The following is a 26,402-nucleotide window of genomic DNA, read 5'->3' as shown; positions in this document are numbered from 1 at the left end:
CAAAACTCCTGCTAGCAGTCATCACAAGCGGAAAGTGGATTTCTGTAAAAACAAAAGACAAACTACTTGGAAGTCAGAAGAATATAAAGTGGCTTGATTTGTGACTGATGTACTCGTCTAGAAAACAAACATGGAGTTATCGTGATTTTATATTATACAATAATTCTTTATTTATAGTATATTTGTCCAGGTACCCAAAATATATAAATTTAGAAAAGCAAAGTCTTTCTGGAGGAAACCACATATTACAGCTATGAATAGACAGCTGAGGTACTGTTGAAAGCAGGAACACATTGACAGAACGCTTCAATACACTACTAACTCATAAGTAACTAATCACATCAATATGTTGACAAAATGACAATATTAAAAACAGAAGATTTTTTTTATTAACAGTTTAGAAACACAACATTGTTTGCTTCTCCCGTTCCGGACTTTTCGTTTAGCTGCAAACACAAAAGCACACAGCCGACCCAAAGTCCTGATCCAAGTCTCGCCCTCCCGCCGCCCCCATCCCCGTTAAAAGAAAAATATGGAGCTTCTGAGCAAGAATCTGCAGTGTAGGGCAAGTTGAGGTACAGAACAGTGAGGACACCGACACACCACCTCTTCTACAACATTTAGCAGCTCATGAGACTATGAAAAAATAAAACCATGGAGTTTAACCATCGTCACCGAAACACATTCAAGCTCCTCAAGGGTTCTAATGGCAACGGTAGAAGAAAAAGATATTCAGTAATTTTAGTTTCTCAGTTTCAGAACAAGCTGTGTCTACAAATACAGGAGCAGCTGAGAGGACACTGTCCAACACAGACTGCTACATGATGGACCCAAACAGTCAGGAGATTATCATGATTCAGGGAATAATTCGAAAATTAAACTTGAAATAAACTACAGCGGGTGTGTAATGTTGGACGTTCACCAGTAAACAAGTTCGGCTCAAGTATACCAGCCATCGTACTCTATAGGTGAAATGTTAGTAGAGGCTGCTGCTTCTAAAAGCCCAGTCAGTAATCTAAGTATGACTTCCTATTATACCATCAGTAGTTGTGACAGATTTGTAGTTAAAGTTATTCACCAGATTAAAGTTGACTGTACTTCCAAATAGACTGGTTGTAAATGAAGTGGTTCGCCCTTTTTGTCACAGTTTACAAATATACATGGAAACTGTGTGGCCAAATCAAATCTGGATTAGGATTCATTGAGGAGCCTCTGAAGGACTGTATTTTACAAATACTAACCTCACAGCAACAGAGTTGTTGATGATACAGTGCAGAAGACAACGTTAATTTTCATGAATGACAAACCAGACAATATAACTCATCTCAGCCCGGTCAAGTGGCCATACAAGTAGAATGTGGCCCAGCGCTGTTACGCCTCTCCATCAGCATGGATGTGATCTTATGTTGGACGGGAGAAGGGATTTTGTCTGGACCGCCATCTAAAGTTTTTTTGTTAACTGGTTCTTCATGGTGTTTAAGTGTCCGTTGCTCATAGAACTCATGAGAGACAAGAGATGAAGAGCGCAGAAGCGGGAGGGGAATGAGAAGTCTCCAATCCTTATCCAATAAGCTTCCAGCAGTTCAATAAACAAGGACATAAAGACAAAATTAAAGAAAAAACAAATAGGAAAAAAAACATTGTGAGAAGGAACTAACATATTTATACACAGTCAATAAATAGTGATTTTCTTTTTTCTTCCAGTTCCAGCTGTTATAATTCATCGTCTATGTGGCTCTCAGGTTGGGCCTTCTCTGTTGATCCTGGAAAGGAGGACAGATAAGGAAATGAATACCGTATGCATGTATGTGGGATTACATCCACTCACTTCATTAGTATAGAAGAGCTGAAGCTCTAGAGAATGTGTTCCCTCTCTATTCCATGCGACCAGTGCCGAGTAATCTGAGCCAATGTCTACTGATCTGAGGCACACAGAAAGCTGTTGCTATGGCGAGGACTGCTTTTCAAGTAGAGGCGTGTCATTTTAGCAGCTTTGCTGATGTCTTTAGAATATTCACATTTGATTAGGATTAAATATTAAATTGAAATTATTATTTGAATGTTCTTTAGCAAAGCCCGTCTGGGAAATGACATCTCACATGTTGAACACAGACTCCTTCCTCGGTCAAGTTTATCACATATTGCATCACATTGTTATGTAGAATTTATTACTACAACAGAAACACAATCTATCATTACATGTCATGTTGGTTTATGTTATTACGGAGTATTGTCCAGAAGGGTACTTGAATTTAAGAGTCTTTGTTTGATAAAAAAAATATTCTCCCCCAACCCCCCCTCCAAAAAAACCGTGCCTTAGTTGCATTTCAGTTCAACACATTTACAAAAATAATGAATCAATGAACAAAACACACATTGCGTCTCACTCAGGTTCACCCAGGAAAAGAGGAGTAAAGCTTGTAAACCTGCAGAGCCGGATAAAAATAACCACATATTGTCAGAGTTGGCCCCATGGAGGATGAATGAGCTCCCAGCTGTACTCATGCCTCACCGGGACGTTACACTGTTACTGCAGAAAGGAACAGAATGTTTGACAAGCTAATGCCATCCATGACAATTGTCATAGTAATCTAATGTTCCATTTGAGTCAGCGAGGAGGTTTACGAGGCTGCAGTTTAACGTATTGGACAACATTGATTGCATTTCTATTATTTTGTCCAGCCCCTATAGTTCTCCGGCATCGTCACCGACAGGTACAGCAAACCGACCTGGAGTTGAGGTTTCTTCTGTGGGCTGCGATTGGCTGTCTGAGTCTGTGGTGTCTTCAGTGGGCGGGGCTTTGCCCGGCTGCACCTCCTCCTGGTTTTCTATATTTGATGAATTGATAAATCAGAAGTTATTTCAAGCCTTACAGATACATGGACAAAGGAATTAACCAGATGTGCGCTCTATTGGACCCACCTGTCTTGGTGTCGGTGTTCTCCTTTGAGGGGGGGATGACTTTCTCCTCGGCCGTGGTGTTGGCCGTGGTGTTGGCCGTGGTGTTGGCCGTGGTGCTTTTATCAGCGCTGGTGCCGTTCTTGGCTTTGGCTTTAGCTTTGGGCTTTGCAAACTTGGCCTTGTTGAGCAAGTAGCTCACCTCTCGATCCAGAAGAGTCAGCTTGGCCTCGAGGTCTTTGGACAACAGGACCGGCCGCTCCATTGTAGAGCGTTTCTCCTGCTCTGCTACCGTCTTGTTCTTCCACGTCTGGAGGAGACAGAGACAATTGGACAGCTGTGTGTGACTACTGGACTCTGTAAAGCGACTTCGGGATGTCGACATGCCTTGAGAAGCGCTATATAAAATAAATGATTATTATTATTATTATTATAGCTGAAGGTCGGTTTACTCGTTACGAGGAGAACTACACAGCCCAGGGTTGCCAACTCTTTACGATGAAAGTAGCCAGCAGCACTTAGCAGAAGTAGCTAAATGTAGCAAAGACACAGAATGAAAAGATGTCGGGTTATTATAGTCCGATGACAGTTATAGGATATGTTTCTTTTTTTGTCAGAGCATTCAATTCATTGAATGCCGACTGGATGTTAAAAGAATTAAATCAAATATGACAGTCTTGAGGACAATAAACCTGTAACATTATGAACTGGGGTGAATGGCCCCTGAATGATGCGGCCATTTACCAGCCAAAAAACTTTTGAGATGCATTAAGGGAAATATAGCATTTGACCCATTGGACTATAGAGCGTATACACGTGACGTCAGAATCTCAATCGCGCCATCTTGGGGTCCCACTTATTAAATGTCAGAAGAAGTTGACCTGGCTATCGTGTCCACTGTTTGATTATGCGAGAGCCCAGCAACCTCATGTCCTTCTGCATTACCAAAGAAAGATTTCAGCGGTTGGAATTGAATATTTGCAACGCTTTTTTACCTGATTTTACTCGCTCAACACTTTGTGGTTAATTCGCTAGTTACCCATAGTTACCAGCACATAGCCCGGTCACATTCCTGTAAAACAGTTTTCATTTCCGCTATCGACCATGGGACATTAACAACTATTTCTGCGTTATACTTGTTGTGAAAATACCACAAATGTCGGAACATCAAGCGCCCCGTGTCTGGGTTCATACTATGATCCGTAGTCGCACAGCTCCGCCTCCAGGACGAGTGTCTGGATCAAGCGCTTAGAGCGCTCATTCAGGACTAGCAGTGACTGTTTGGCTGGCCATGCTGAGTGCTGTTCCCATGGAGCCAGTGTTTTATTTTACCTTAAAATGAATCAGAGTAAAGGCAGACATCGCCCGACGGAGTTGCCATGTTCATGGCTTCCTCCCAAGTTTCCATCCACAGTTCCTTTTGCACAAGTGAAACATTGATTTTCGCTCGGCGAAAAAAGCAAAAAGAGAATATTGACGAGTGTGTCAATGGAAACGTGCCCACAACCCGATGTATCAACAGAATAGTCCTAACGCTCATACGCCGAGTGAAGCCGAAGTAGATCCATGACAAGTTGAAGTAATAGCCTGTCTTGTTGAGCTGATAAACCCATATTCTGAATCATTAGTCCCACATCCAACAATGAGGCACAGTATAATCACAAGGCACACCGCTTTGAACTGAAATCGTGTCTCCTTCAGGATATAATGGTCATTTCTAAGGGAAGAGCGGCATACAAACAAGCAAAACAATGCCGTGGTGGGACCCCAACATGGCCGCCAAAGATTGTTATGGTCACGTGAGTGAATACGCTCTATATTCTGTTCCATTTCCCCTCTTATAAAGAGACACTGAAGTAGGCGAAGAGGCCCTTTCTGAAAACAGACCTCTCCTCAGCAGGGACAGCGTTAACCACCTACCGTTGTTTCGTTGATCACTTTGGCCAACGCATTCAGCTCAACTTCTGTAAAGATCTGGTCATCCTCTGGAATCAGTCTGGCACTCCTTTAAAATAAAAATGGAAATGAGTAAACACAAAAGTAACTAGAATGGGCACTCGGTAGAGCGCATACCTTCGCATATCACAAGATTGGGCATTAAATTATGAACATTTTGGCATTAGTTGCATGCCAATTGGACAAAAATGTATCGTGCTATGGTAAAAAAAAAGAGTTTGACCTTTCCATGACCTTGACCTTTGACCCAATTGATCCCAAAATCTAATCAAATGGTCCCCGGATAATAACCAATCATCCCACCAAATTTCATGCGATTCAAGAACATTTTGACCTGTTCATGACCTTTGACCTTGACCTTTGACCCGATCGATCCCAAAATCTAGTCAACTGGTCCCCGGATAATAAACAATCATCCCACCAAATTTCATGCGATTCGGTTCAATACTTTTTGAGTTCTGCGAAAGATTTTGACCTGTTCATGACCTTTGACCTTTGACCCGATCGATCCCAAAATCTAATCAACTGGTCCCCGGATAATAAACAATCATCCCACCAAATTTCATGCGATTCGGTTAAATACTTTCAGTTCTGCGAAAGATTTTGACCTGTTCATGACCTTTGACCTTTGACCCGATCGATCCCAAAATCTAATCAACTGGTCCCCGGATAATAAACAATCATCCCACCAAATTTCATGCGATTCGGTTCAATACTTTTTGAGATTTGCGAATAACACGCATACAAATAAATAAATAAATAAATACACGGCGATCAAAACATAACCTTCCGGCATTTTCAATGCGAAGGTAATGAGCCACCCAAGAACTCCGCCACCCTTCCTTTCTGTCAACTCACCTCAAGAAGAAGCTGGAGGTGTTGAGCATGCTGTCCAGGGCGACCAGGCGTTCAGGCCACTTGCGTCGCTCCTCTACCCTGAAAAACATGTCCTTGCACAGGCTCTTCAGCTGAGACAGTTTCTCTCTTAGCTGCTTGGTGGGGGCCGCGTAGCCGTCCTCGTCCATCCACTCCGACGCCTTGCTCAGCTTGGAGGAGATCTGCTCCTTCTCCTCATCCGACACCACCAGCTGGTAATCATCCTGGTACAGCTTGTCCTGGAGGAATAACCAAAGTATTGCGTGTTTCTGTGATGTGATATGTTTTTGTTGTTCCAAAAATGTATAATTTTTTTATTTTATCCGATTAATTAAAAAAATAAAAGACAGATTTTATATATATATATATTTATATTCTCTGTAGCACCCTACTTTATGATTACATTGGTTGGATCTTTAACGTAAAGGCTTTAACAGTTCAGATTAATGCTGGCTAAACTGCACTGAAAATTACAATTTCTTTAAAACTAAATATAAAAAGATAAAGCTAAAACATTTTGGGAAGCTTCTGTTGCTCACCTGCGTCTCAAAGATAAATGCTTCCAAACTGTTCAAGGACTTTTCCATTTCCTGTTTGGCCAGGTCTCTCTCTGTCAAATCCTGCAGCCTGAAAAGATACAAAGACTTGACTTAATATAAAAAGAGAATTTACAAAAACACAAGAGCTTAAAGAAATAGAAACTGCTGCTTTACTTCTTCTTAGAGGAAGTGACATCATCTGCCGTTGGGTCGACGATGTCGTTGATGACGAGTTCCACTGTGATGTCTTCTGCAATCTTGCTCTTTTTTTGAGGTTTTGCCTTCTTCTCTGCATCCTTCTCTGCCTCAGCGTTCCCAGATTTCTCTTCATCCTCCTCCTTTAGCAGCAGACGTGTACGGTAGTTACTTTCAACCACAAGTCTTTTATATTATAGATTATATAAGTGCTGAGCAAAAGAGTACGTGAATGATCTTACCTTGGCATCAGCCTTGCTTCCTGCCTCCTCAGTCTTCTCCTGACTTTTCTCATCACCTGCACTTTTCTCTTCATCTTCCTGCTCCTCTTTGGCAGCCTTGTTCACCTGTGCCTTGTCCGCATTTGCCTCGTCTGCCTGTGCCTCGTCTGCCTGTTCCTCGTCCGCCTGTGCCTTGTCCTCGCCCGCCTGTGCCTCGTCCTCGCCCGCCTGTGCCTCGTCCTCGCCTTCCTTTCCAGACTCTAGAAGCACTTCCTCCTCGTCCTGGACACGAGAAAACAAGTTTAGTTCCAATCTCAGGCCATCTGAGCATCATTAATATGTCGTGCATCTCTACCTGTGAGACTTCAGACTTCTAGACCACTTGGATCCTAGCTGAGTACCTTCTTTAACCCTTGTGTTGCCTTAGGGTCAATTTGACCCGAATCAATATTACACCCTCGTGTCGCCTTAGGATTAATTTGACCCCATTCAATGTTTGATGTCGGTGTTCTTTCGGTAGTCAACAAACAAACATAAAGTGCCTCACACTTAAACTTGGAAAACAATATTAATTCTAATAATTTTCTGGAGGTTTTAATTGCTGGCGTCAAATTGAACCCAAAGGATAAAATATGTTAGTAAATATAAAGGTAACAGGAGGGTGAAACATTGAATCGGGTCAAAATGACCCTCAGGCAACAGGAGGGTTAAATATTTAATCGGGTCAAAATGACCCTAAGGCGACAGGAGGGTTAAAAGAGGATTCTCTGCAATATCACTAGTGTATATGCTGTATTAGCTCTCCTAGATTGTTAGTCTGTACTGTCTTAACCTTATCTGAATTGTTGGAGATGGGACCTTGCTTCACTCAAGTGACTGAATGCAAAGGAAACTAGCTAGGGTAGGAGTGTCTGTTCTGTATTCTAATTTTACTGGAGACTAAGCTCTACTTTCATTTATACCTTTGAGGTAAATAAACCGTTGTCCCTAATCGATTTTGGCAAGAACAGGAGACTTGTAAAAATTAAACTTCACTGATCCCTAAATTCACCCACACCACTCCACTCCACTCCTCCCTTCACTGGTTGTGCTGCAAACGGATCGGGCCCCGTCTACATCCGGGATATGGTCAAGCCTTATAGCCCAGCACGTTAACTCTGCTCGACAACAACCAAACGCTTGTGACTCCTTCACTTCGAGCTAATCACTCGACAAAATCCAGACTGTTTGCTGTCCTGGCTCCTCATTGGTGGAATGAGCTCCCAGTCTCAGAAAGTCTCTACATCTTCCGCCGGAAACTAAAAACACATATTTTTCGACTATATGGATTAAAAACAGATTAGCATTTTTGTGGCACTTGAATGCCACTCACTTATGGTCCTTTTGTAGTTCAACTTTCTTGAGGAAATCTTACTTTCTGGATTCTTGTTGTTCTGAGTTTGTACTATTGGTTAAATGCACTTATTGTTAGTAGCTTTGGATAAAAGCATCTGCTAAATGACATGTAATGTAAAAAGGGAAGACCTGCTACTGTCCTGAGCCAGATAGTTTCTATTGGTGGTCATTCCACTAACGAGCTGGGGGCTAGTCGACACAGCTGTAGCTAATTCTCGTCAACTGTGGTATAAAACCAGGTAGGTGTTTTAATCGTCAGTGAAAAGTAGTCTGGAGTGCGGAGACTGAGGATAAAGACATATGAGTCTTTTGTTGGAGTCTTCGGGGGTGGCCGAGTATAATATTGTTCTGTGAATATGTGTTTACCTTCTATACCTGCACGCATATCTACTCGTAGATACTATAGGCCTCAGACTCGTTCACACATATACCAAAATCCCTCCTCTGTTATCTATCCAACCCGTTCTACACACACCCAACACCTCGTCACAGGGGGCCTCTGGAACTGCGAGTCAGCTAAGCACAAGGCAGACTTCATTTTAGGCTTTGCTACCAAACAGTTGCTTGACTTCCTGACTCACTGAGACTTGATCACACCAGACAACACATCTACCCCTGCTGCTCTCTCCTCTACCGTCTCTTTCAGCCACATGACCAGGCCCTCTGGTCGGGGGTCGTGGTGCAGGTTTACTCATCTCCCCAAATGGAGCTTTCCTCTCTAAACGCTTCCACTTTTTACTCCACCGTCTTGAGTTTCATGCTGGGACAGTTACTCATCCGGTTCAACTAAACATTGTTTTTCTCTACCGTCCTCCTGGTTCTTTAGGAGATTTCTTGGAAGAATTAGACTTCCTCGTATCAAACTTCTCAGAAAAGGTCCCCCGCTCATCCTTCTAGGTGACTTCAAGCTCACCCTAGACTCCCTCCTGGCAGGTCCACCTGCTAAGGCCATCCGACCTCTGCAGCTCATCCAGAATGCAGCAGCTCGACTGGTCTTCAGCCTCCCTAAATTCACCCACACTACTCTGCTCCCTTAACTGGTTACCAGTGGCTGCCCGCTTCTGCTTCAAAACATTGGTACTTGTGTATTGTGCTTAGGGATGGGTATCGTTTGGGTTTTTTCCGATACCGGTGCTAAACCGGTACTTTTAAAACGATACCGGTGCCTAAACGGTGCCTGAACCGATACTTTCTTTTTTTAAACGCACAATGAGGACATTAAAAACCTCTTTGGCCATATTCCCTGTAGAAGCCGTTATCATGGAGCACTGACAAACAACGGATATCAGACTGTTAACACACACAATATGTTCTCCATTATATGATGTGATATATATTGTCATGTGCAGACTTTATAGGGTTAATCCTGTCACTGTGTTGATGGGCAAAGAGAACAACCAATCAGAGGTACTGAAGATGACACGTGACAAATAAAGTTTTGCTTCTGACAGCGAGAGTTCCACTGAAACAAAGTGACGCCCCACGGTCTTTATTCCTCGTCATTATATTCCCGGTAACACCGGGTAAACAGCCGGGACCGCTGGACATCAACACATCTGCTAGCAGACTGTCACACTCGTAGCTCGTAGCTAGCGCTAGCTACGAGCTAGCTTAAGCATGGTTATAATGGCTAATTTATTATTTCTTGGGCTACTTTTATGAATGCAAGACTTGCAATCAACGATACGGTACTAATCTGAGTTCAGGCTGCTCGTCATAATCGGTCTCCCCGTGTTCAGGGGGACCGGTGACGTCTCCCCATCGCACCCAGCCTGACGCTGGTGTGCTCGACAGGGCACACGCCGTCACACACGGCGCAGCCTCCGCTGTCAAAGTTAAATATGAGAGGCTCGTAACCTGCTGACAGGGCGGAGTCACCTGAGAAGTTCACAACAATAGTTTTTTTTCAATTTCAATCGGCTCAGGCACCGGAAAGAAGCACCGAAATGTGCGTTGCGTTTCGGTCCGGGTAATACCGGTTGTATTGGAACCGGTACCATATTGGCACCGGGTTTCGGTACCCAACCCTAATTGTGCTGCGAACAGATCGGGTCCGTCTACATCCAGGAGGTGGTCAAATCGTACACCCCAGCCCATTCACTACGCTCTGCATCTGCCAATCGGCTTGTAGCTCCGTCACCATGAGCTAATCATTAAACAAAGTCCCGACTCTTTGCCGTCATGGCTTCACGGTCACGGTTGAATGAACTTATTGTAAGTCGCTTTGGATAGAAGTGTCAACTTAATGTAATGTTGTGTAACCTTGGTACAGCAGTGTGAAATCAGTTTTTGGAGAAAAAACATACCCCTGCCCCTGGCTAACAGATAGGTGCCATGAGCTACAATTACCTGGACAGGTTCAGTTACATTAGAGGCGGGTTCTGGCGATCCTCCTCCAAACAAGGTAGAAATGGTGTTTCCCAGTTCTGAAGGAGAGCAAAGTGCAGGCTCAGTTAGTCAGTAGTAATGACTACACAAGTCAGTAATCACATTAAACATGCTGCACTTTCAAAGCATTACTCCAGAATATTGTTTTATAAGCCGATAGAAAGCAGTTGATCCTTGAATAGTACTCTTCTGATGTGTGCAGGGCTGTATGTGGTTACTTTAATTCAAAGTAAACAGACAGGACGGCTGTGTGTAACGGCACTGCGCTGACATCAGTGGAATGCTGATTCACAGGTACTGTTAAATAATTGCTCCAAGTATTTTGTTCTGATCATACCGTGATAACGGTCAATGAGTCTCCATAAAAATAAAACCTGAAGAAAACACTGATCACAGAAGTTACAGATCCGTTTGAAAAACCTACTAGTTAAGGTTGATTCCTCTTCTTTCTCCTCCACAATGGTTTCAAACACAGACTCCACCTGTGGATGACAACAGTAATAAATAAAAATCTTCATTGATACAAATCAAAAAATGAGCCTGATGCTTCTTTCACAGTAATTCTTTCATGCCGTGCGTGTATGTGTATGTGTGTGTGTGTAACATTGACATGTCTCTATTCACACATGTATTGGTTGGAAGTCTGACATGCCAGACGGTAAAAACACTGAAATGTGGAGCCCTCACGACAAAGAGGAGCGAGCAGACAGTAACTGGTTTGGTCGAGTGACCGTGTGACTGACCCGATCCAGCAGCAACACCCCACTTTCATCCATGTTGAAATGGGCTTTGATGCCTTTTGACTCTGCGTCTGTGTGCTTCTGGAAGCTGTCGCCTACTCCAGATAGTTTGACGGTGGTCAGGTTGAGAGAGCCAAACACACTGCCAAACACAGGCAGAGAGGAGAGCGGGGCTTAGTCATCACAATGGAACAAAGCCATTAAAGTCAAGTCAAATACTATAATCCATAATGAAAACTGGTTATTTTTGTTGGCTTCTTACAACCAATAGTCCAGGGATTTCATTAACACCGCTAACGTAGCAAGAAGCTAACCAACCTGAGGTCATCCTGACTGAGGAAGCTGAGGTCGCCGTAGTTGATGTAGAAGGCAAAGTCGGCGTTGTAGCGGTTAAATGTGATGACCTTGCGCTGGGGGTAGGGCGCCATTCTTTGGAAGAGGATGCGCTTGTTGTGTTTAAGGCTTCTGATACCCTCTTCCTCCATCTCCCGGTTAAACTCCACCTGATAGAGTTCCATAACATAGTGTGTCAGCACATCTTGTATTCAGGATGTATTAGGGCCCGAGCAAGATGGTAGACTGAATATAATCTAAAACGGACGATGCTACTCAATCTAAGGGATGCATATTACTTTATTTGGTCTTTATTAACATACATTCCTTATTTGCCATTTTAATGGGAATGTATAAATAAGAAGATGCACAAATCTTCACATTGTCATAGCACCATCTACTGGCAAAAGGAAATGACACACTTTGATGAAAGCCAGTTGACCAAATTAGTCTCAAATTGTGTAAGTAAAGCCATAACGCATTGATGATGCATCATCAGGAATATTTTTAAGTTCTCGTTGAACACTGTTGACGTGACAACGCATCATGCCCCATGAAAAAGCAGATTTCCCACGATGCATGTGCAACATGGATGTACATTTGGTAGGCATATGCATCACATGTAGTATTTTTTATTCTTGTGTAATTTTTCCGTTCACTTTGGCCTATTCGCCATATTGTAACAAACTCCTCCTAGAGAATTTGTCAGATCCCCTAAAATTTTGCTCGGAACAATCTACAGACTTTAGTGATTAAAAGTTATCAAACGCTTTAGGTTTTAAGGAACAGCCGAGTAGTGGCGTGGCGGACATTTTACGTGCATTTCCATTAATCAAACTCCCTGGATTCTCGCGTCTGCCCCAAACTAGCCATGCTTGATCACTGCCCAATTATGTCGGCAAGCCAATTTTTACTCGGTGCCATCTACTGGCAACAGGAAGCCAGTGTTACATTACAAATGCATGCTGTCTAGTGCCGCACAGAGGATACAGGAAGTGGCGGGCTGTTTGCAAAGCATCATTTCCAGCGTCACTCAATGCAGGAAACAAACGTCTAAGTCGTGGGCGCGTTGTCCGACAGTCGCAGACATTCTCGGCCCGTGAGCCAGAATCCAACCAGCACCCCTGATGTGGGCAAAGTGCCAGGGCCCGTACATCGCTGCTTGCAGCTTTAATATATTTTGTAACTAAACAATGCATGGCTGGAGTCAAGAAGACAAGTCAGCATTGTACAAAAAACACACTGCATTTCAATCAAAATGGATGTTATTCAGACTCCAGCAGTGAAGGACCTGCACTGACCTGGATGGGGAAAACCGCTGCGTCTCGAATCAGGAAAGGTTTGACCTTGAAGGCCTTGCTGAGGGCAGCGGCCTGGTACACCGCACCCATGGCTGCTGCCTCATCTGCATTGATGTTCTTCCCCAGCTCTTCCCTGCACAGACAGACAGTTACAGCATTCACGCACACCTCAAACCAACAATCATGTTGTGTAGGTTTTTACACAACAGGTATTTGCTTTGCTGTATTGGTATATTTAATAAACAATACAATTAAAAGAGAAAATTAATAGTTTAAAAAATATATAGAACAGAAAAACATTAAGAATATATATAAAAAGAAAACAAAACATGTACAATACATCCAATATCTCAGTGATGACACTTACTTCTCCACAGCTTTGAGCAGCACTTCCTGAACCTTGGGGACACGGGTGGAGCCACCAACTAAAATCACCTGCTCAATTTCATCCTGTTGGCAGAAATAAGAACTGGTTCAGCAATGATGCAAACATCCATTCATTTGTACTCAACAAAAAAATTATAATATGAGCCCAATAAGAACACTCAGAAAAAGAATAGATGAAAGACTTCATTGTGCCTACTCCACTCATGAATACTGTCTGCCATATGCATTGAATGTGTTGTCACTGTTATGTTGGCCATTGTATACACATGAAATGCTTCTGTCCATCCTGATAGACAGAGGGATCCTCCTCTGTCGCTCTCTTGAAGGTTTCTTCTCTTTCCTCCTGTTTCAAGAATATTCTTTAAAAGTTTATCCTGATCTGATGTGCGGTCCCAGGACAGAGGATCTTGTATATGTAGAGATTGTAAAGCCCTCTGAGGCAAATTTTTGATTTGGGGCTATACAAAATAAATGTAAATTAATGCAAATGATGTAAAGTGCAGCATATTACATCACCAACACTCCAGGCTCATCATCTAGCCTCTATGCACAATAGAGCCCGGTGAAAAGAAACAAACAAACTAATGCTGACAGAAGGACCAGTTGGCAAGTCAAAGCACACCCAAACGTGTGCAGATTGACATTTTTCTGTGCTCAACTTAAATACCAATTTATCAACATGCAAACTTCCAGTGCACAGCCTTCTAATTACCAAGACATCTTGGGACTAGCAGTAACTAATTAAAACGGGGTTGGATGCAGGACAATATCATATCTTATGTACACATTTGTCTTTTCCCATTTCTTTTCTATCTATCTTTCATGTAACCTGCATCTGCAGTGACCTACATCCAAATCTCCCCACAGGGATCCCCAAAGTGTCATTTTATAATACTGTGGTGTGGGACCACCAAGCTGCACTGGAGGAGACATGTACCGAGAACACTGACCAGCTTCATTTCTGCGGTGGCGAGAGCATCCGTCACCGGACCCGGCACTCTCTCAAAGAGGTCTGCGCACAGCTCTTCAAACTCAGTCCGGGTAACCTTAGCTTTAAAGTCAATGTCATCCATCAAACCTTCCACCTGAAAAAACAACATGTTTATCTGTCACTGCAGGAGTGCTGCATTCAAATGTTAGGACCAGTGGCAGCTGGCCAATAGAGGGCCACGGGGCCTATATTAGGATACTGAATTCTATGAACAAGATGTCCTTATTGCGTCAGTGTTGGAATAAATGTTAAATATTTAACTACAAAAGTAGAAATGCTTGTTTTTTTGCATTGAATCATACTGGGATGTTTCCTGAATTTAATTGGATGGCCCTACCAAGAAAATAATTCCACCAGCCGCCACTGGTTAGGAGTCTCCATCACAGATATGGAAATAAATGAGACCGCAACATTTTATACACCGTGAAAATAAGGAATTTAAGATTTAAGATTTTTTATATATTAGTCTTTAAATGTGGTTTTCGACACAACAAGCAAGCTTGTTTGAGTGCTGCAGGGTGATGGCCCTGGACTCACCTGGGCCATGAACTCCATGTTTGCACTGAGCACCGTCTTGAGCCTCTGAGCCTCTTTGAGGAGCTTGGCCATAGCCCGGTGGTCCTCCCTCACATCCTTCTTGCTCTTCTTCTGCTCGTTGAAGAGTTTGGCTAGGTGGTCCCGGAGGCGCAGGTCCATCTCAAAGCCCCCCAGCCCACGATCAAACCTACAGTCAGAACAAGAGAAATCACCTAAGACGAAGGACATGTGGGGGGTTTCAATCAGCTGACAATCAAAATACCTCAAGCATGTACTATCATTTAGAAGCAAAGGCTGATAAAGATAAGATGATCTTATCTGTGGAGATTAAAGAGGTTCAGGTTGGACCCATTAAATTGTCCAACTAGCAAGAAAAATAGGCAGAATCTCACCACAAGAGATACAATTCTAATCATAAAATCTGATAATTATTCCTCTACACTAAACAACCTTTTGTTCAACAAGCCGAGTGTGCTGAGGGGTTTTCATCACCTCACCAGCCCCTCTTCCATGTTGAGTGTTCTTAAGGTTAATGCATCCATTTTCAGATCCTGGTTGTACTTAAGCAAGTAGTAAAAACACTTGCAGAAGTGTTTGGCTTCTGGACAAGCGCTTCTAAACTCATATTCAGACACTGCAGCTCAGGAAAACAAGACAACTTTGTATTCCATCTTTTGACTGAAAACATGTTCCCATTATTGTCTTTGATTGGAAGAAGAAAAAAAAACACTTGGCCATCAGGTCAATAAACTATCCATGCAACATTTCCATTAGGTAGACCAGATCCTAGGTTATCTTCAATTCTCTGAGCCTCTTGTCACTACAGACTTTCAGTAAACAGTCAGACTTTGAACAGTATTTAAGTGTAGCACATCCTAGTTGTGCGATTATATTGTGGACATTTCACCTTACTGAAAAACCCACAGGTCCCATAGATGAAAATTGCGATACTTGTATTTACGGACAAATCTGTATTCCTTCCTCATCTTAAAACAGACTGATGTTTTTCCCTACTTTTATCTGCCGAGCCACAAACACGTCAACATCTGCTGTGTACAAGAAACTAATCTTGCAGTCAGAAAGCACCATCAAACCAGGCATTAATGATGCCAGCCGGGTTTAATGATGACATGTTCCATGTCAGAAGGGTCACATCCTCAGCCAACCACAGGCCTCCTCCTTGCTGTTGAAGCTTACGGGAGCAAGCAGCCAAAAGGCATGAGCAGGCCGAGGACAACCATGGTCATAAAAAACACCACTATGAATTAAAAATAGAATACAAAATTATAAATGTATTAATGATGGACTGTCATAATAATAATTACCGTTTAAAGTTATAACATTATTTATTAATCTGATATTTTTTATTGTAACACATGTCATTATTCATTATTGAACACTTTTATCCCTTTAAAATAAAAAACAAGGACACAGCTGATCTTAAACTACATAACTCTCTACCATCAGACAGTCAACATTTCTCAGCTGCAATGCTGGACTCACCCGACTCCTCGGATCTGGAACTGGGGCTGGCTGCCGGCCTCCTTGGTTTTGACCATCTGATAAGTGACGATGGTGGCAGTTGTGCTGCCTGAGCCCATGTCATAAAACATCACATTCTGAAAAGGGAACAACATCAAACGCAATTAGTAGTCACTCAGATGAGCTTGTTTTCCTCACAGCAACAGATGGTCTGAATTCCCATCATGTAGTGCTCTACCTTATGGTGATACATTTAAATAATAAAGCTAAATCGAATGTGCACCATCCCTTTAGCCCCATCTGCCGTGAGCCTCAACATCACAGCTCTAGTTAAGCCGAGCATGTGTCATACCACATACTGTAGCACCGATAAGGTCAGAATGAGTCTTAGCCTATATGTGATGTCTAACTAGATACATACATTGGTTCTTTAGGTCTGCACATGGGATTAGTCAACAAAAAGAAAATATAGAATATCAACAGGCTGCTTGTTAATGTGTATTTGGAAGAAATGCTGAGTGTTCACCTTAATATTGTTGTCTATATCTTTCCTCCTAAACACCCCATAGTTCAAAGCCACAGCTGTGTTGTCGTTGATGAGTTGAAGGACCTTCAGACCGGCCATCTGTGCAGACTGCAGGACTGCCCTGCGCTCTGCCTGGTTGAAAAAGGCTGGGACGGTGATCACTACATCTTTGATTGGTTGTTCTGGGAGCGTGAGGAATCAGGAGGAGAAAGACACAATTCATTGATAGGCTTCCCATATTCAAACATTAAGCGATGCATCTTCTTCTGCGAAGCAAACTGACCTGCAAAGTCCTGAGCGAGTACGCGAGAATAATTGAGCAGCATCCCGAGGAGCTCCTCAGGTGTGAACTGCATTTCTCTGGAAGGACAAAAAGCCCAGAACTAGATTAGTCACAGTCCAAAACACAATCTATTGATAAGGTTTTTGCAGGTGCTCCTCTTGATGTATCCATGACAACTGCTGTCATACGTCTAAGGGCTAAATTGCCTCATACTCAGTGAAGTGAAAATTATAACAAGCATCGATACTAAATGATTGCCTTGTGAGGTCAGGGGATTACATGCAAACTATTTGAAAGCAACACACACTATTTATTATATCATGAATTGTAAACAGAGTAAAGAGACTCACTCTGAGTTTTTAAAGTAGACTGTGCCTCTTACTGGGTCTTCCACCAGCTGGTGCTCAGGGAAACGTTTTTGGTAGAGCGCAACCTGGAGGTTGTCATGCTTTTTGCCCAGGAGGCCTTGGAGGTGTCTGTAAACAGTTTTGGGGTTCTTCACAGACTGAAACGAATGCAATATGGGACCATTAATAGCATACAAGGACAAGACAGTTTGAGGTCAGTTGAATTGTGGCACTATGAATTGATACAATAAAGGATATTCATGAGATGATGCAGACAGTCCATCAAACTCAATTCAGGAAATTTGAGAAGAGAAGAAGTCCTACCACTCCCAAGGCACCGTCTCCTATAAGTCTTTCGTTTTCCTTCAGACATACAGCCGTGGGTGTTTTCCTCCTCGACTCCCTGCAGAACAACACAGCAAACATGATGTTGATTTCTAAAGTGTACCTTCATGTTGAGCCTCGTGGAAATATAAGCCAGGTGTGTGCACTCACTGTATTGTGACAAACATTTCACTCACTTGTTTAGAACAATCTCCATCGGCACACCAGGTTTCACTATCGCCATTTTCATCCACTCACTGCCCAGGTCAACGGACATAACTGCTACAGTCACTGCAGACACACAAACGTGTTACATGAAGCTGCTGAGGCCAACGGGGCACAAACAACAAAGACCCCACAGGTACAGACTAACCACATCATGGATCTGGTTTATCTTTTTCCAAACCCTAAACGATAGCAGCAGCATGCAGAGTGGCCGAGCTTTAAAACTAGACTGCTGCTGTGCCTTGAAAGCACCGATCTCCACTATGAGCAAGGCTTCATGTTAGGGAAATAGGTTGATGGCTTATATTACCTGTGTGAGAGGGCAACATAGCCAGAACAAGGCCCAAGAGAACAAGCGGTGCCAGCTTACTCCCCTCCATGATGAGCTGCAGGATAAACAGATCAAACATTATAATCAGAATTGAGTTTCACAGGTCCTCATCCCACACCACCATCAATACAGAACACCTTTTATCCCCTGCTCATCTTTGCACTGTCTAGAGATGTTTGCCAACTTCACACGGCTTCTCCACAAGTAGAAACTGGGATATTTACATCAGCCATTATTCTTTTGCTCCATGTCCAGTCACTGCTAATGTTTCCCTTGTGGTTCTTCAGTGCTAGTATGGCTATGATTACAGTAACCTAAAGCATTGCCATGGTCTTTGCTCATCGATATTCAAAGCAGGAAATGCACCTGTTCCCCACCCACATAATAGGTGTAGACGGTTCCAAACACGTGGCATTTACATCATTGTCAAGCTCTGATGTTGTCTGAGGTTGTATCTACAATGAACCACTCTGCCTTCAGAGTCTTGAGTTTCATTCTCAAATGTATTCTGAGAGCTTCAAATGTAGAGCCAGACACCAGAACAGTGCGTGCGTGTTTCAGGGAGAAACATCAGGACATCTGCAGAGACAGTTATGTTGGCCCAGGTGAGACAGTGACGTATGCATCTAAAATGGATGAAGAGAAAACCTCACTCTAACAAAACTAACTCTGGTCTTCAAGCTGCTGGAGATCCCATGGATGAAGTGGCTGGTTGTAGATGCTGCTGGTGTCTATTAGCTCTTATATTACTGCCAAGTTGGATATAATAATCATTGTTGAGCGTGATACCATAAGCGGTTCCATTCAAACGCAACTGGACAGCGCGGGCCGTCTTCGGACCGTTTAGGGTCAAAGCTAGCGCCACAACAGATGTTCACAGCTACCGTTAGCTAGCTTTCTGTCTGACAACCATCTGCATGAAAGCATGACTGACACGCTGTGCAGTGGCAGGAGCTCAACTTACCGTCCGACCCGACGGCAAACGTGAGTGTTGGCTGTGCTGTTCCAGGCGGGTTCTGAGGTTCTGGGGTTAGTTGTCCTGGTCTTTCCTCGATTAAGAGACTCTTTGTGTCACACTTCGGTGTTTTCCGTTTTCCGTTCCCCTTATCGCCGGCTCGTTCTCAACTACCGGGCCCGGAACGCGGCGTCACCTCATTGGATCCACTGATGCCGCTTCTGGGAGAAAAGCTACTGTCAAGCTAACAACAACCACATATACGGTTTCCGGTTCGCATTTAAGTGCAACACACAACGTAGCTCAACAGACAGGTATTGCAAATGACTAATCGTTATTTTTGATCGAGCACTAATTGAACATTACTAACGGTAAATGGGTAACTTAGTAACTATGCATTCCATTTAAAAATAGCTGTAAATAACATTCTTAAAGTAAAGTTATCTTCCCTTATTAGGGCCCAATAAATATAGTTAACCTTAGCTAACTAAACAGACACACGGAAAGGTGCACAGTGCGATTACTGCCTTGAAGGAACAACTTCACGTCATTTCACAATTACAGCAAAGCTGTTATTAAAGGTTTAACGCTTAAGTTGTATTTATGCAGGGAGAGACGATTGATGTGCTCTTGTTTTGAAAGGGAACCTCTCTTGACTCTGATCATTAACTCCAGCTTTCTTGACGCCTGGTGCAACAACCGGCAATGACGCTCCAATCCAGAGACCGCCCATCTCCACGTACTGCACCTTGATTGGTCCACGTGAGGTGAGCGACGTCGCAAAAGTTCTGGCTTCAGTCAATTGGTCCACGTCCAGATAGTGGGCGTAAATTGAATGACGACACTTCCATGTAAAGTGAGAAGAAACCACATGCCTCCTTAAAAGAATTAATTTACTTGATTTTAAGTAAACTGAAGGCAAATTGTAATACATGCTTTAAGTCGTTTCTTACTTTTGTCTTTTCATGATAAAACATGCGCTTTTGACTTGTATACTGCTATTCTTAAATCAATACATGAAGATGGAAGTAGATGTACAACTTGTGTTAGTTACTTGTATACACATGTTAGTTATATGTAGAACCCTGAAATGTTAAAGAAATTAAAAGATCATTTTTTGTTATTTACAAAGATCAAGAAAGGCCTCAGAAAAAAAGTTGCCAATCAAAAACACAAAGGAAAACTGCTACACAATGGCAACATGAGAAGCTGGAGCTACATTGAGGTGTCTCTCGGTCCATGCCTCCAATGCAAAGGGGAATCATCAGGTTCATTGAACAGGGTTGTTGGTGAAGAGCCCATGTAAATCTCAGCTAAATATATATACAGGGTTCGTACAGTCATGGAAAACCTGGAAAAGTCATGGAATTTTAAAATGGTCATTTCCAGGCCTGCAAAAGTCTTGGAAAAAACTTAAATCATAAAAGTTTTGGAAAAGTCATGTAAATGTTATAATCACATGTTCATTTACGCCGAGTTTGAAATAATCAATGTTTTTTAAAGAAAGACGCTCAAAATATAATCCGGTGTATGCTCTCAATCAGGCACGTGCACAGATAGACCCCTAGTGGTGCTCAAGCACCAGCCCTTTTGCCCTGGATAAGAAAAGTGCCCTTTCTGCTGGAGCCACATTTTTTCTTCATTATCAGTATTTAAGAAATAAAGTTACTCTCTGTCATCAAGTTCCCCCAAATGTGTATGGATGTCTGTCGGGGCCCTCCCTCCTCCACTTAGAGCGCAGTAAACGCAAGAAAAAACAACACTTGTAATAACTATACTTACTAATTGAGAATGAGGTCATGCCAGGAAATATCAGACTTCCGTGAAAACGTTATAATGCCTCAGTCTGATATTTCACGGCATGACCTCACTCTGGGTTAGTAAGTAGTTATTACAAGTGTTGTTTTTTCTTGCATTTACTCTTTTCATCCGAGCGGTCGAGGTTAGTAAGTCGTTTATTATATGGCATTTTTTCGCTCCTAATGTTTTGTAAATAAAAACAAATTGTAATATGTCATTTTGTTCAGCTCTCATGTCTTCTCACGACACGATGTGTTTCATGTGTTTCCTAGCAATCAATTACTTAACTTCAAGTTACAGTGATCAATAGAAACAATATTTTGCCGATGGGTGCCCTTTTGGGGGGGTTTGAGCACCTGCCCCCCAAAATGTCTGTGCATGTGCCTGTATATATATATATATATATATGTATATATATATGTATATATATATATATACATAGGCACGTGCACAGGTAGAGCCCTCGTGGTGCTCAAGCACGTGCCCCTTTGCCCTGGATGAGAAAAGTGCCCTTTCTGTATTCATGTCAAATACACATTATTGTGGTCGTCATGCTCCGGTTTATTTTTTCTGCTTTTTAGATGTGAGACGGGAGCTGTTCTTCCAGAAAGCCCGTCGGCCCAAAGATGAACGTTACGATTAAAGTCTCAGTTTGATTCCTTCTACAGGTTGGAACCGACATGCCACGTTCAACGAGTCCAGAAGGCCGAGCCCTGTGTCCGGCTGCTGGGAGGCGAGGAGCTTCCAGACGGACTCTCCAGGAGCTGCTGGACGAGATGCCGGCTCATGTCTCCTGTCCTCAGACTCCAGAGGACGTCCATTCATGCTGCCGAGGTCCAGCGGTTGTGGAGACGTCCTCCTCCATGTTGTCTGTTCTTTGGTTTTGTTTCAATGTTCTCCATCCAGTTAGGAGTTTGGTATAAAAGCATCATTTCATATACTGCCGGGTTCTGTTACTTCCTCTCCTATTTTCTATTTTTGTCAATGAAAATCTTGTAAATAGAAATGATGCATTGCTTTAGTTGGATTATTTAGAGTGAAGATATATGTTGGTATTTGTTACTGATGGTTGCCAACTGACATGACACGTTTTGCAATGTCGGATTATTTGTACGATAAAATATCTTTGTGGTCATTACCTTCGCATTGAAAATGCCGGAAGGTTATGTTTTGATCGCCGTGTATTTATTTATTTATTTGTATGTGTGTTATTCGCAAAACTCAAAAAGTATTGAACCGAATCGCATGACATTTGGTGGGATGATTGGTTATTATCCGGGGACCATTTGATTAGATTTTGGGATCAATCGGGTCAAAGGTCAAGGTCATGGAAAGGTATTGAACCAAAAGTTTTTTTTATTATCACCATTGATTGATTTTGGCCAAAATGTTCATAATTCAATGCCCAATCTTGTGATATGCGAAGGTATGCGCTCTACCGAGTGCCCGTTCTAGTTTAAGCTACATTTGGCAAAACACAAAACATAATCGTCTATCCGTTATGAAGATGAAAAATGAGCACTGGCGTAAACTAACAATATATAAGACATTAATTATTAAGAATAAACACAAGTAAATATAAAAACTATAACATTGTAGTGCATAAGTCTCAACCATTAAAGTTGATTTATAACCCAATATGAACATCATAACAGTGTTTGCTGACCCAGTAGTTTGGAATAAAAAGACATATTTAGATGTTACTGTACATGTATTTATTAAAATCAGGAGATAATCTAAATACTGTACACTGTTAACATGAACGTACAGTATTCCATGTGACAAATGAAAGAATTATTATGTCTCGTTCAGGCTGAAGCGTCCGTCTTCTTCACAGCTGCTTCCTGTGTGGGCGGGGCGGGCGGTGTCAGGGGGCTGGGTGGACGGGCGGCGGGGGGGGGGGGGTCCTGATTGTACTTGTTCAGTGGTCTGCTGAGGGTGACGGGTTGGTTGACGTCCACCCTCAGCTGGGAGAGAGACAGAGGAGTCCTGCCCTGTGAGACACAAACACCAGACATGAATACGTTTGAACTGAACCACACAACCTTTACATTATTGTGTTGGATCTGGCCTCCAGTGATGGGATCGTATTACTGATACTTCTGTAGTCTGAGTGAGGGATTACTTACTCACGCCCACTAAAAGAAAGACAACCGCCGCTCTGCATCTGGTCCTGTCGTCCTTCATCCTTCTCATGTGGTCCTCCCTCGTCATCTTCTTCGTCGTCGTTAAGGAGATCCTGGTAGACTCTTCTGTGTCACAGCAATCGATACCTAAATAAAAAAGTAGAACCACGCCAACCGCCAGGTGCGAGGGAAGGCTGTCTGGAACTTTATCAGTCCTGCCGGGCAGTCGGGCTCCTCCTCTTCCTGCTCCTCCTGGTGGACTCTTCTGGTTTCTGGGGGGCTGGGGCCGGAGCTGCTTCAAGACGTTCCACAGCTAAAGAGAGGGTGAGAGGACAGGAATACCAAAGGACAGATACGGGAGAACATTCCTGCCAACTGCTATAAGACTTTATAATAAATCACCTCTGACCATATCCTCCTTAAATTGATCAATAACCCTTTCACTGTATTTACACTCTATAGACTTTACATTTTCTTTATCATCTAATTTTCTTAAATTGAATATTTCCTGCTCTGCTATTTTATTGTATATATTGTGTGTTTACTCTGCAACCTTGCTTCTATAACCAAATTTCCCCCTGTGGATGAATAAAGTATCTGTTCATCGCTCTATCTATCCGTCCGTCTGTCGATCTATCTCTCTATCTATCCACCTATTGCAAAGGATGTTTTCACATACAAGGAATGTGTCATGGCGGGTGGGGCAACATTAGACAATAACATTAAACAATCAACAATCAACAAAGTGCAAGAATTGTAACATTACATTTACAGTAGAATATAAAATAAAGTGCACATACAAACCAATAACAGTACTTTAAACAGTGTAGTGTAAGTGTAAGTTTTAAGGAACAAGTTTATCACTAACCTGATAACTTACCTGCGGGCCAGTCTCTGGCGGAGTCGGATGATCTGGCGGAGCTGGCGGAATCGGAGTCGGATGTCTGGGTGTCGGAGTCGGCGCCGGCGCACGTCTGGTGGTAAAAGGGCCAAGACACGCAACAAAGAGACACATGCATTATGAAGCCTAATGTCTGCAATGTTATCTTCCTCGACTAACCTGATGGCCGTAGGGAGGCCAGGAGCTCCATCGTAGTCTCCACCAGCTGAAGGGAAACATTTAAGGATTCTTCATTCAATAAAATAGTTCTGGATTACATTGAGCAATAATAGATTCAGATTCCAGCTGCTAATCTATCAGTTAGCAGGTCAATATACAACTGTTTAGACTCGTGAGCCACACCTTCCAGACTAAACAATGTTTCATATCTTCTCACTTTCCCCTTTATAAACCTTTAATTGTGCGACAGGAGGGTTAATTGTTAAAGAAATAGTTCATGGAATAGTATTAAGTAAAAGGGGCAGATGTTTGTTGAATAAGTGACGTTTCAGTCAAACAGTCAAAACAAACCAACTCATTGTCGCAATCAGATGCGCCTCTAACACACCTGGTGCGATGACGTCACACTGACACATGATTCTATTTCAGTATTAAGAATATCTTTTTTCAGAAATGTCAAGGTAAAATCTGTCATATTTGATAGCCTCTAAATAAAATAACACTGTTTTAAATCCCCTACACTAATAGTTAACACATACCACAGATATCCAGCGACTTTTAAGACATTCCGGTCCTCAAATAATCATTTTACACGGAGAAACCTCCACCACATCTGTATTTTTCAAACAGGCCCCTTGAACTGTTCAACTATAAACTCAAAAGGTTTCACTGATTTCTCAACTGAGAACGTTTTAAGGTAAGAATCAATAACAACAATGCTAAATATAAATATAAAACTTACCTCCGCGCAGCGCGTACGCGTGGTCCTCCATTCTCGGCTTCTCGGAGGTCCGCGGGAGAGGAAGTCAGTAACTAGAACGAGATTCAAGGATAGCTTTCAGCTAGCGGTCAACAGCTCGAGGAGTTAGCCTCACAGCTCCGGTCAACCAGAGGGTTCAAGCTCAAACGTTTTGGACCGATAGCTCTGAGTTAAGGGCCCCAAAAACAGGTCCATGCGAACTTTATGGTATACGGCTACAGATCTCACTCATTATTCTCCACTTCACGAGGTGCATCTCAGAGCGCGAGGACGAGATGCTGTTGGCAGCGCGCGCTCGCGCACTCGTGCACTCCCATCAGTTAACTCTACTTAACAAACAAAGCACTGCGACAACGAGCACAGTGCATTGTAATGTTAAATAAATCACTTCCATATGATAAAGTAAAAGGAGCAGACGTGTGTACAATAAGGCCCGTTTCAACGGTCACAACAGAGCAGCTCAGGGTCACGCGCAGCTCAGGTCAGGCGGCCCGCGCGTTCCCTATGGTTACCATGGTGCCGAGTTTATGCATTTTACAGGGTATATTTGAGAATTCTATAAAAATGGTTCAGGCGCCATCTTTTTTCTGTAATTTCAAAGTTAAATTTCGACGTTTTGATGCCTTAAAACAAAAATAAAAGGGGTTTCGAGTAGGGCTGTCAGCGTTAACGCGTTAATCTATGCGATTAATTTGGCCGCGTTAACGCACTAAAATATTTTAACGCAATTAACGCAATTTTTTTAAATTTTATTTTATTTTTTAAACCGCGGCAGTACGGTTTGACACTGTTTCCGTTTTTAAAACAATCATTTCTCCGCGAAAATAAGGAGCAGAAATCAGTTTAACTCGTGGATGAATCAGTCGGGTTTCCTCCTGCTCCTCCTTCCTCCCGTCTCCCCCTCTGATACACAAAGGAACAGAGGGGCGACGTGTCGGGTGACGCGGCGCGGAAAGAACTCGACACACGAAACCTTCAACGTGATTGGTCAATCCGTTTGTCTGTTTCGGGGGGAAAAAAACAATGAACACTCAGTAAATCACAAAGGACCTCCCACCTCACAGGTTAGGCTCATTTAGCAGCCTGTCAGTCAGAGAACCAGAGAACACGGCGCGAGGACAATGAGGCTCATTTCAGAGCTGAGATTGTTCTGGAATGTTTGATGTATAACACGTGGGGGTGTGTCACATGCAAAAGACTTTAAACGGTGAATTTAATTTATTTTGTAAAATGGATAAAATGCCCCCAGCCTCCAGAGGGTTAACGTGACATATTTGAATGTCAGTCAGTTACCAAGGCCACTGGTTCTGCTGCTGTTCAATGTTAAAGATGACAGGACCAATGGGGTCTCAATATACCTCATTTTTTTAACTAATCTGATGTTTCACTGAAGAAACAATTTATCATCCACGATATTAAATACCTC

The 26,402-nt window shown here is 42.7% G+C and overlaps 2 protein-coding genes across 3 annotated transcripts; both read right to left on the bottom strand.

The window, feature by feature from the left end:
• Positions 1–366: 366 nt before the first annotated feature.
• On the bottom strand, positions 367–19,420 carry hyou1 (hypoxia up-regulated 1). 2 transcript variants are annotated; one of them, XM_056445021.1, is made up of 24 exons: positions 19,240–19,420; positions 18,255–18,330; positions 17,917–18,010; positions 17,720–17,798; positions 17,399–17,553; positions 17,049–17,125; positions 16,766–16,947; positions 16,261–16,376; positions 14,758–14,944; positions 14,180–14,314; positions 13,210–13,292; positions 12,843–12,975; positions 11,527–11,711; positions 11,212–11,350; positions 10,893–10,950; positions 10,430–10,506; positions 6,707–6,967; positions 6,444–6,607; positions 6,270–6,357; positions 5,713–5,969; positions 4,819–4,903; positions 2,923–3,208; positions 2,730–2,828; positions 367–1,763 (listed from the first exon to the last, which is right to left on the bottom strand). In XM_056445021.1, exons 2-24 carry the CDS (start codon positions 18,322–18,324, stop codon positions 1,714–1,716), a joined length of 3,060 nt encoding a protein of 1,019 aa, XP_056300996.1. In that variant the 5' UTR covers positions 18,325–18,330; positions 19,240–19,420; the 3' UTR covers positions 367–1,713. The 2 variants fall into 2 exon arrangements, with proteins under 2 accessions (XP_056300996.1, XP_056301006.1); XM_056445031.1 differs by lacking the exons at positions 17,917–18,010; positions 18,255–18,330; positions 19,240–19,420 and having other exon boundaries at positions 17,399–17,524; positions 17,720–17,787.
• A 3,302-nt stretch (positions 19,421–22,722) lies between these two features.
• LOC130190913 (uncharacterized) lies at positions 22,723–25,262 on the bottom strand. Its single transcript, XM_056410529.1, has 6 exons — positions 25,205–25,262; positions 24,959–25,029; positions 24,217–24,262; positions 24,037–24,130; positions 23,164–23,469; positions 22,723–23,024 (listed from the first exon to the last, which is right to left on the bottom strand). Exons 2-6 carry the CDS (start codon positions 24,987–24,989, stop codon positions 22,839–22,841), a joined length of 663 nt encoding a protein of 220 aa, XP_056266504.1. The 5' UTR covers positions 24,990–25,029; positions 25,205–25,262; the 3' UTR covers positions 22,723–22,838.
• Positions 25,263–26,402: the final 1,140 nt, after the last annotated feature.

Source organism: Pseudoliparis swirei, chromosome 3 (genome assembly GCF_029220125.1).
Source record: "Pseudoliparis swirei isolate HS2019 ecotype Mariana Trench chromosome 3, NWPU_hadal_v1, whole genome shotgun sequence".
NCBI classification, from domain to species: domain Eukaryota; kingdom Metazoa; phylum Chordata; class Actinopteri; order Perciformes; family Liparidae; genus Pseudoliparis; species Pseudoliparis swirei.
This window is presented reverse-complemented; position numbering and strand designations above follow the sequence as displayed.

Bases quoted from the DNA above. Each gene is read 5' to 3' on its own strand.
- LOC130190913 (XM_056410529.1), bottom strand. From the start codon at position 24,989: ATGGAGGACCACGCGTACGCGCTGCGCGGAG. The intron at 24,131-24,216 runs GTTAGTCGAGGA...TTTTACCACCAG, and splicing joins GGCCTCCCTACGGCCATCAG to ACGTGCGCCGGCGCCGACTC. The intron at 23,470-24,036 runs GTAAGTTATCAG...CCCTCTCTTTAG, and splicing joins CGCCAGAGACTGGCCCGCAG to CTGTGGAACGTCTTGAAGCA.
- hyou1 (XM_056445021.1), bottom strand. From the start codon at position 18,324: ATGGAGGGGAGTAAGCTGGCACCGCTTGTTCTCTTGGGCCTTGTTCTG. The intron at 12,976-13,209 runs GTAAGTGTCATC...CTGTCTGTGCAG, and splicing joins CTGCTCAAAGCTGTGGAGAA to GGAAGAGCTGGGGAAGAACA. The intron at 11,712-12,842 runs GTCAGTGCAGGT...GAACTCTATCAG, and splicing joins CAGCGGTTTTCCCCATCCAG to GTGGAGTTTAACCGGGAGAT.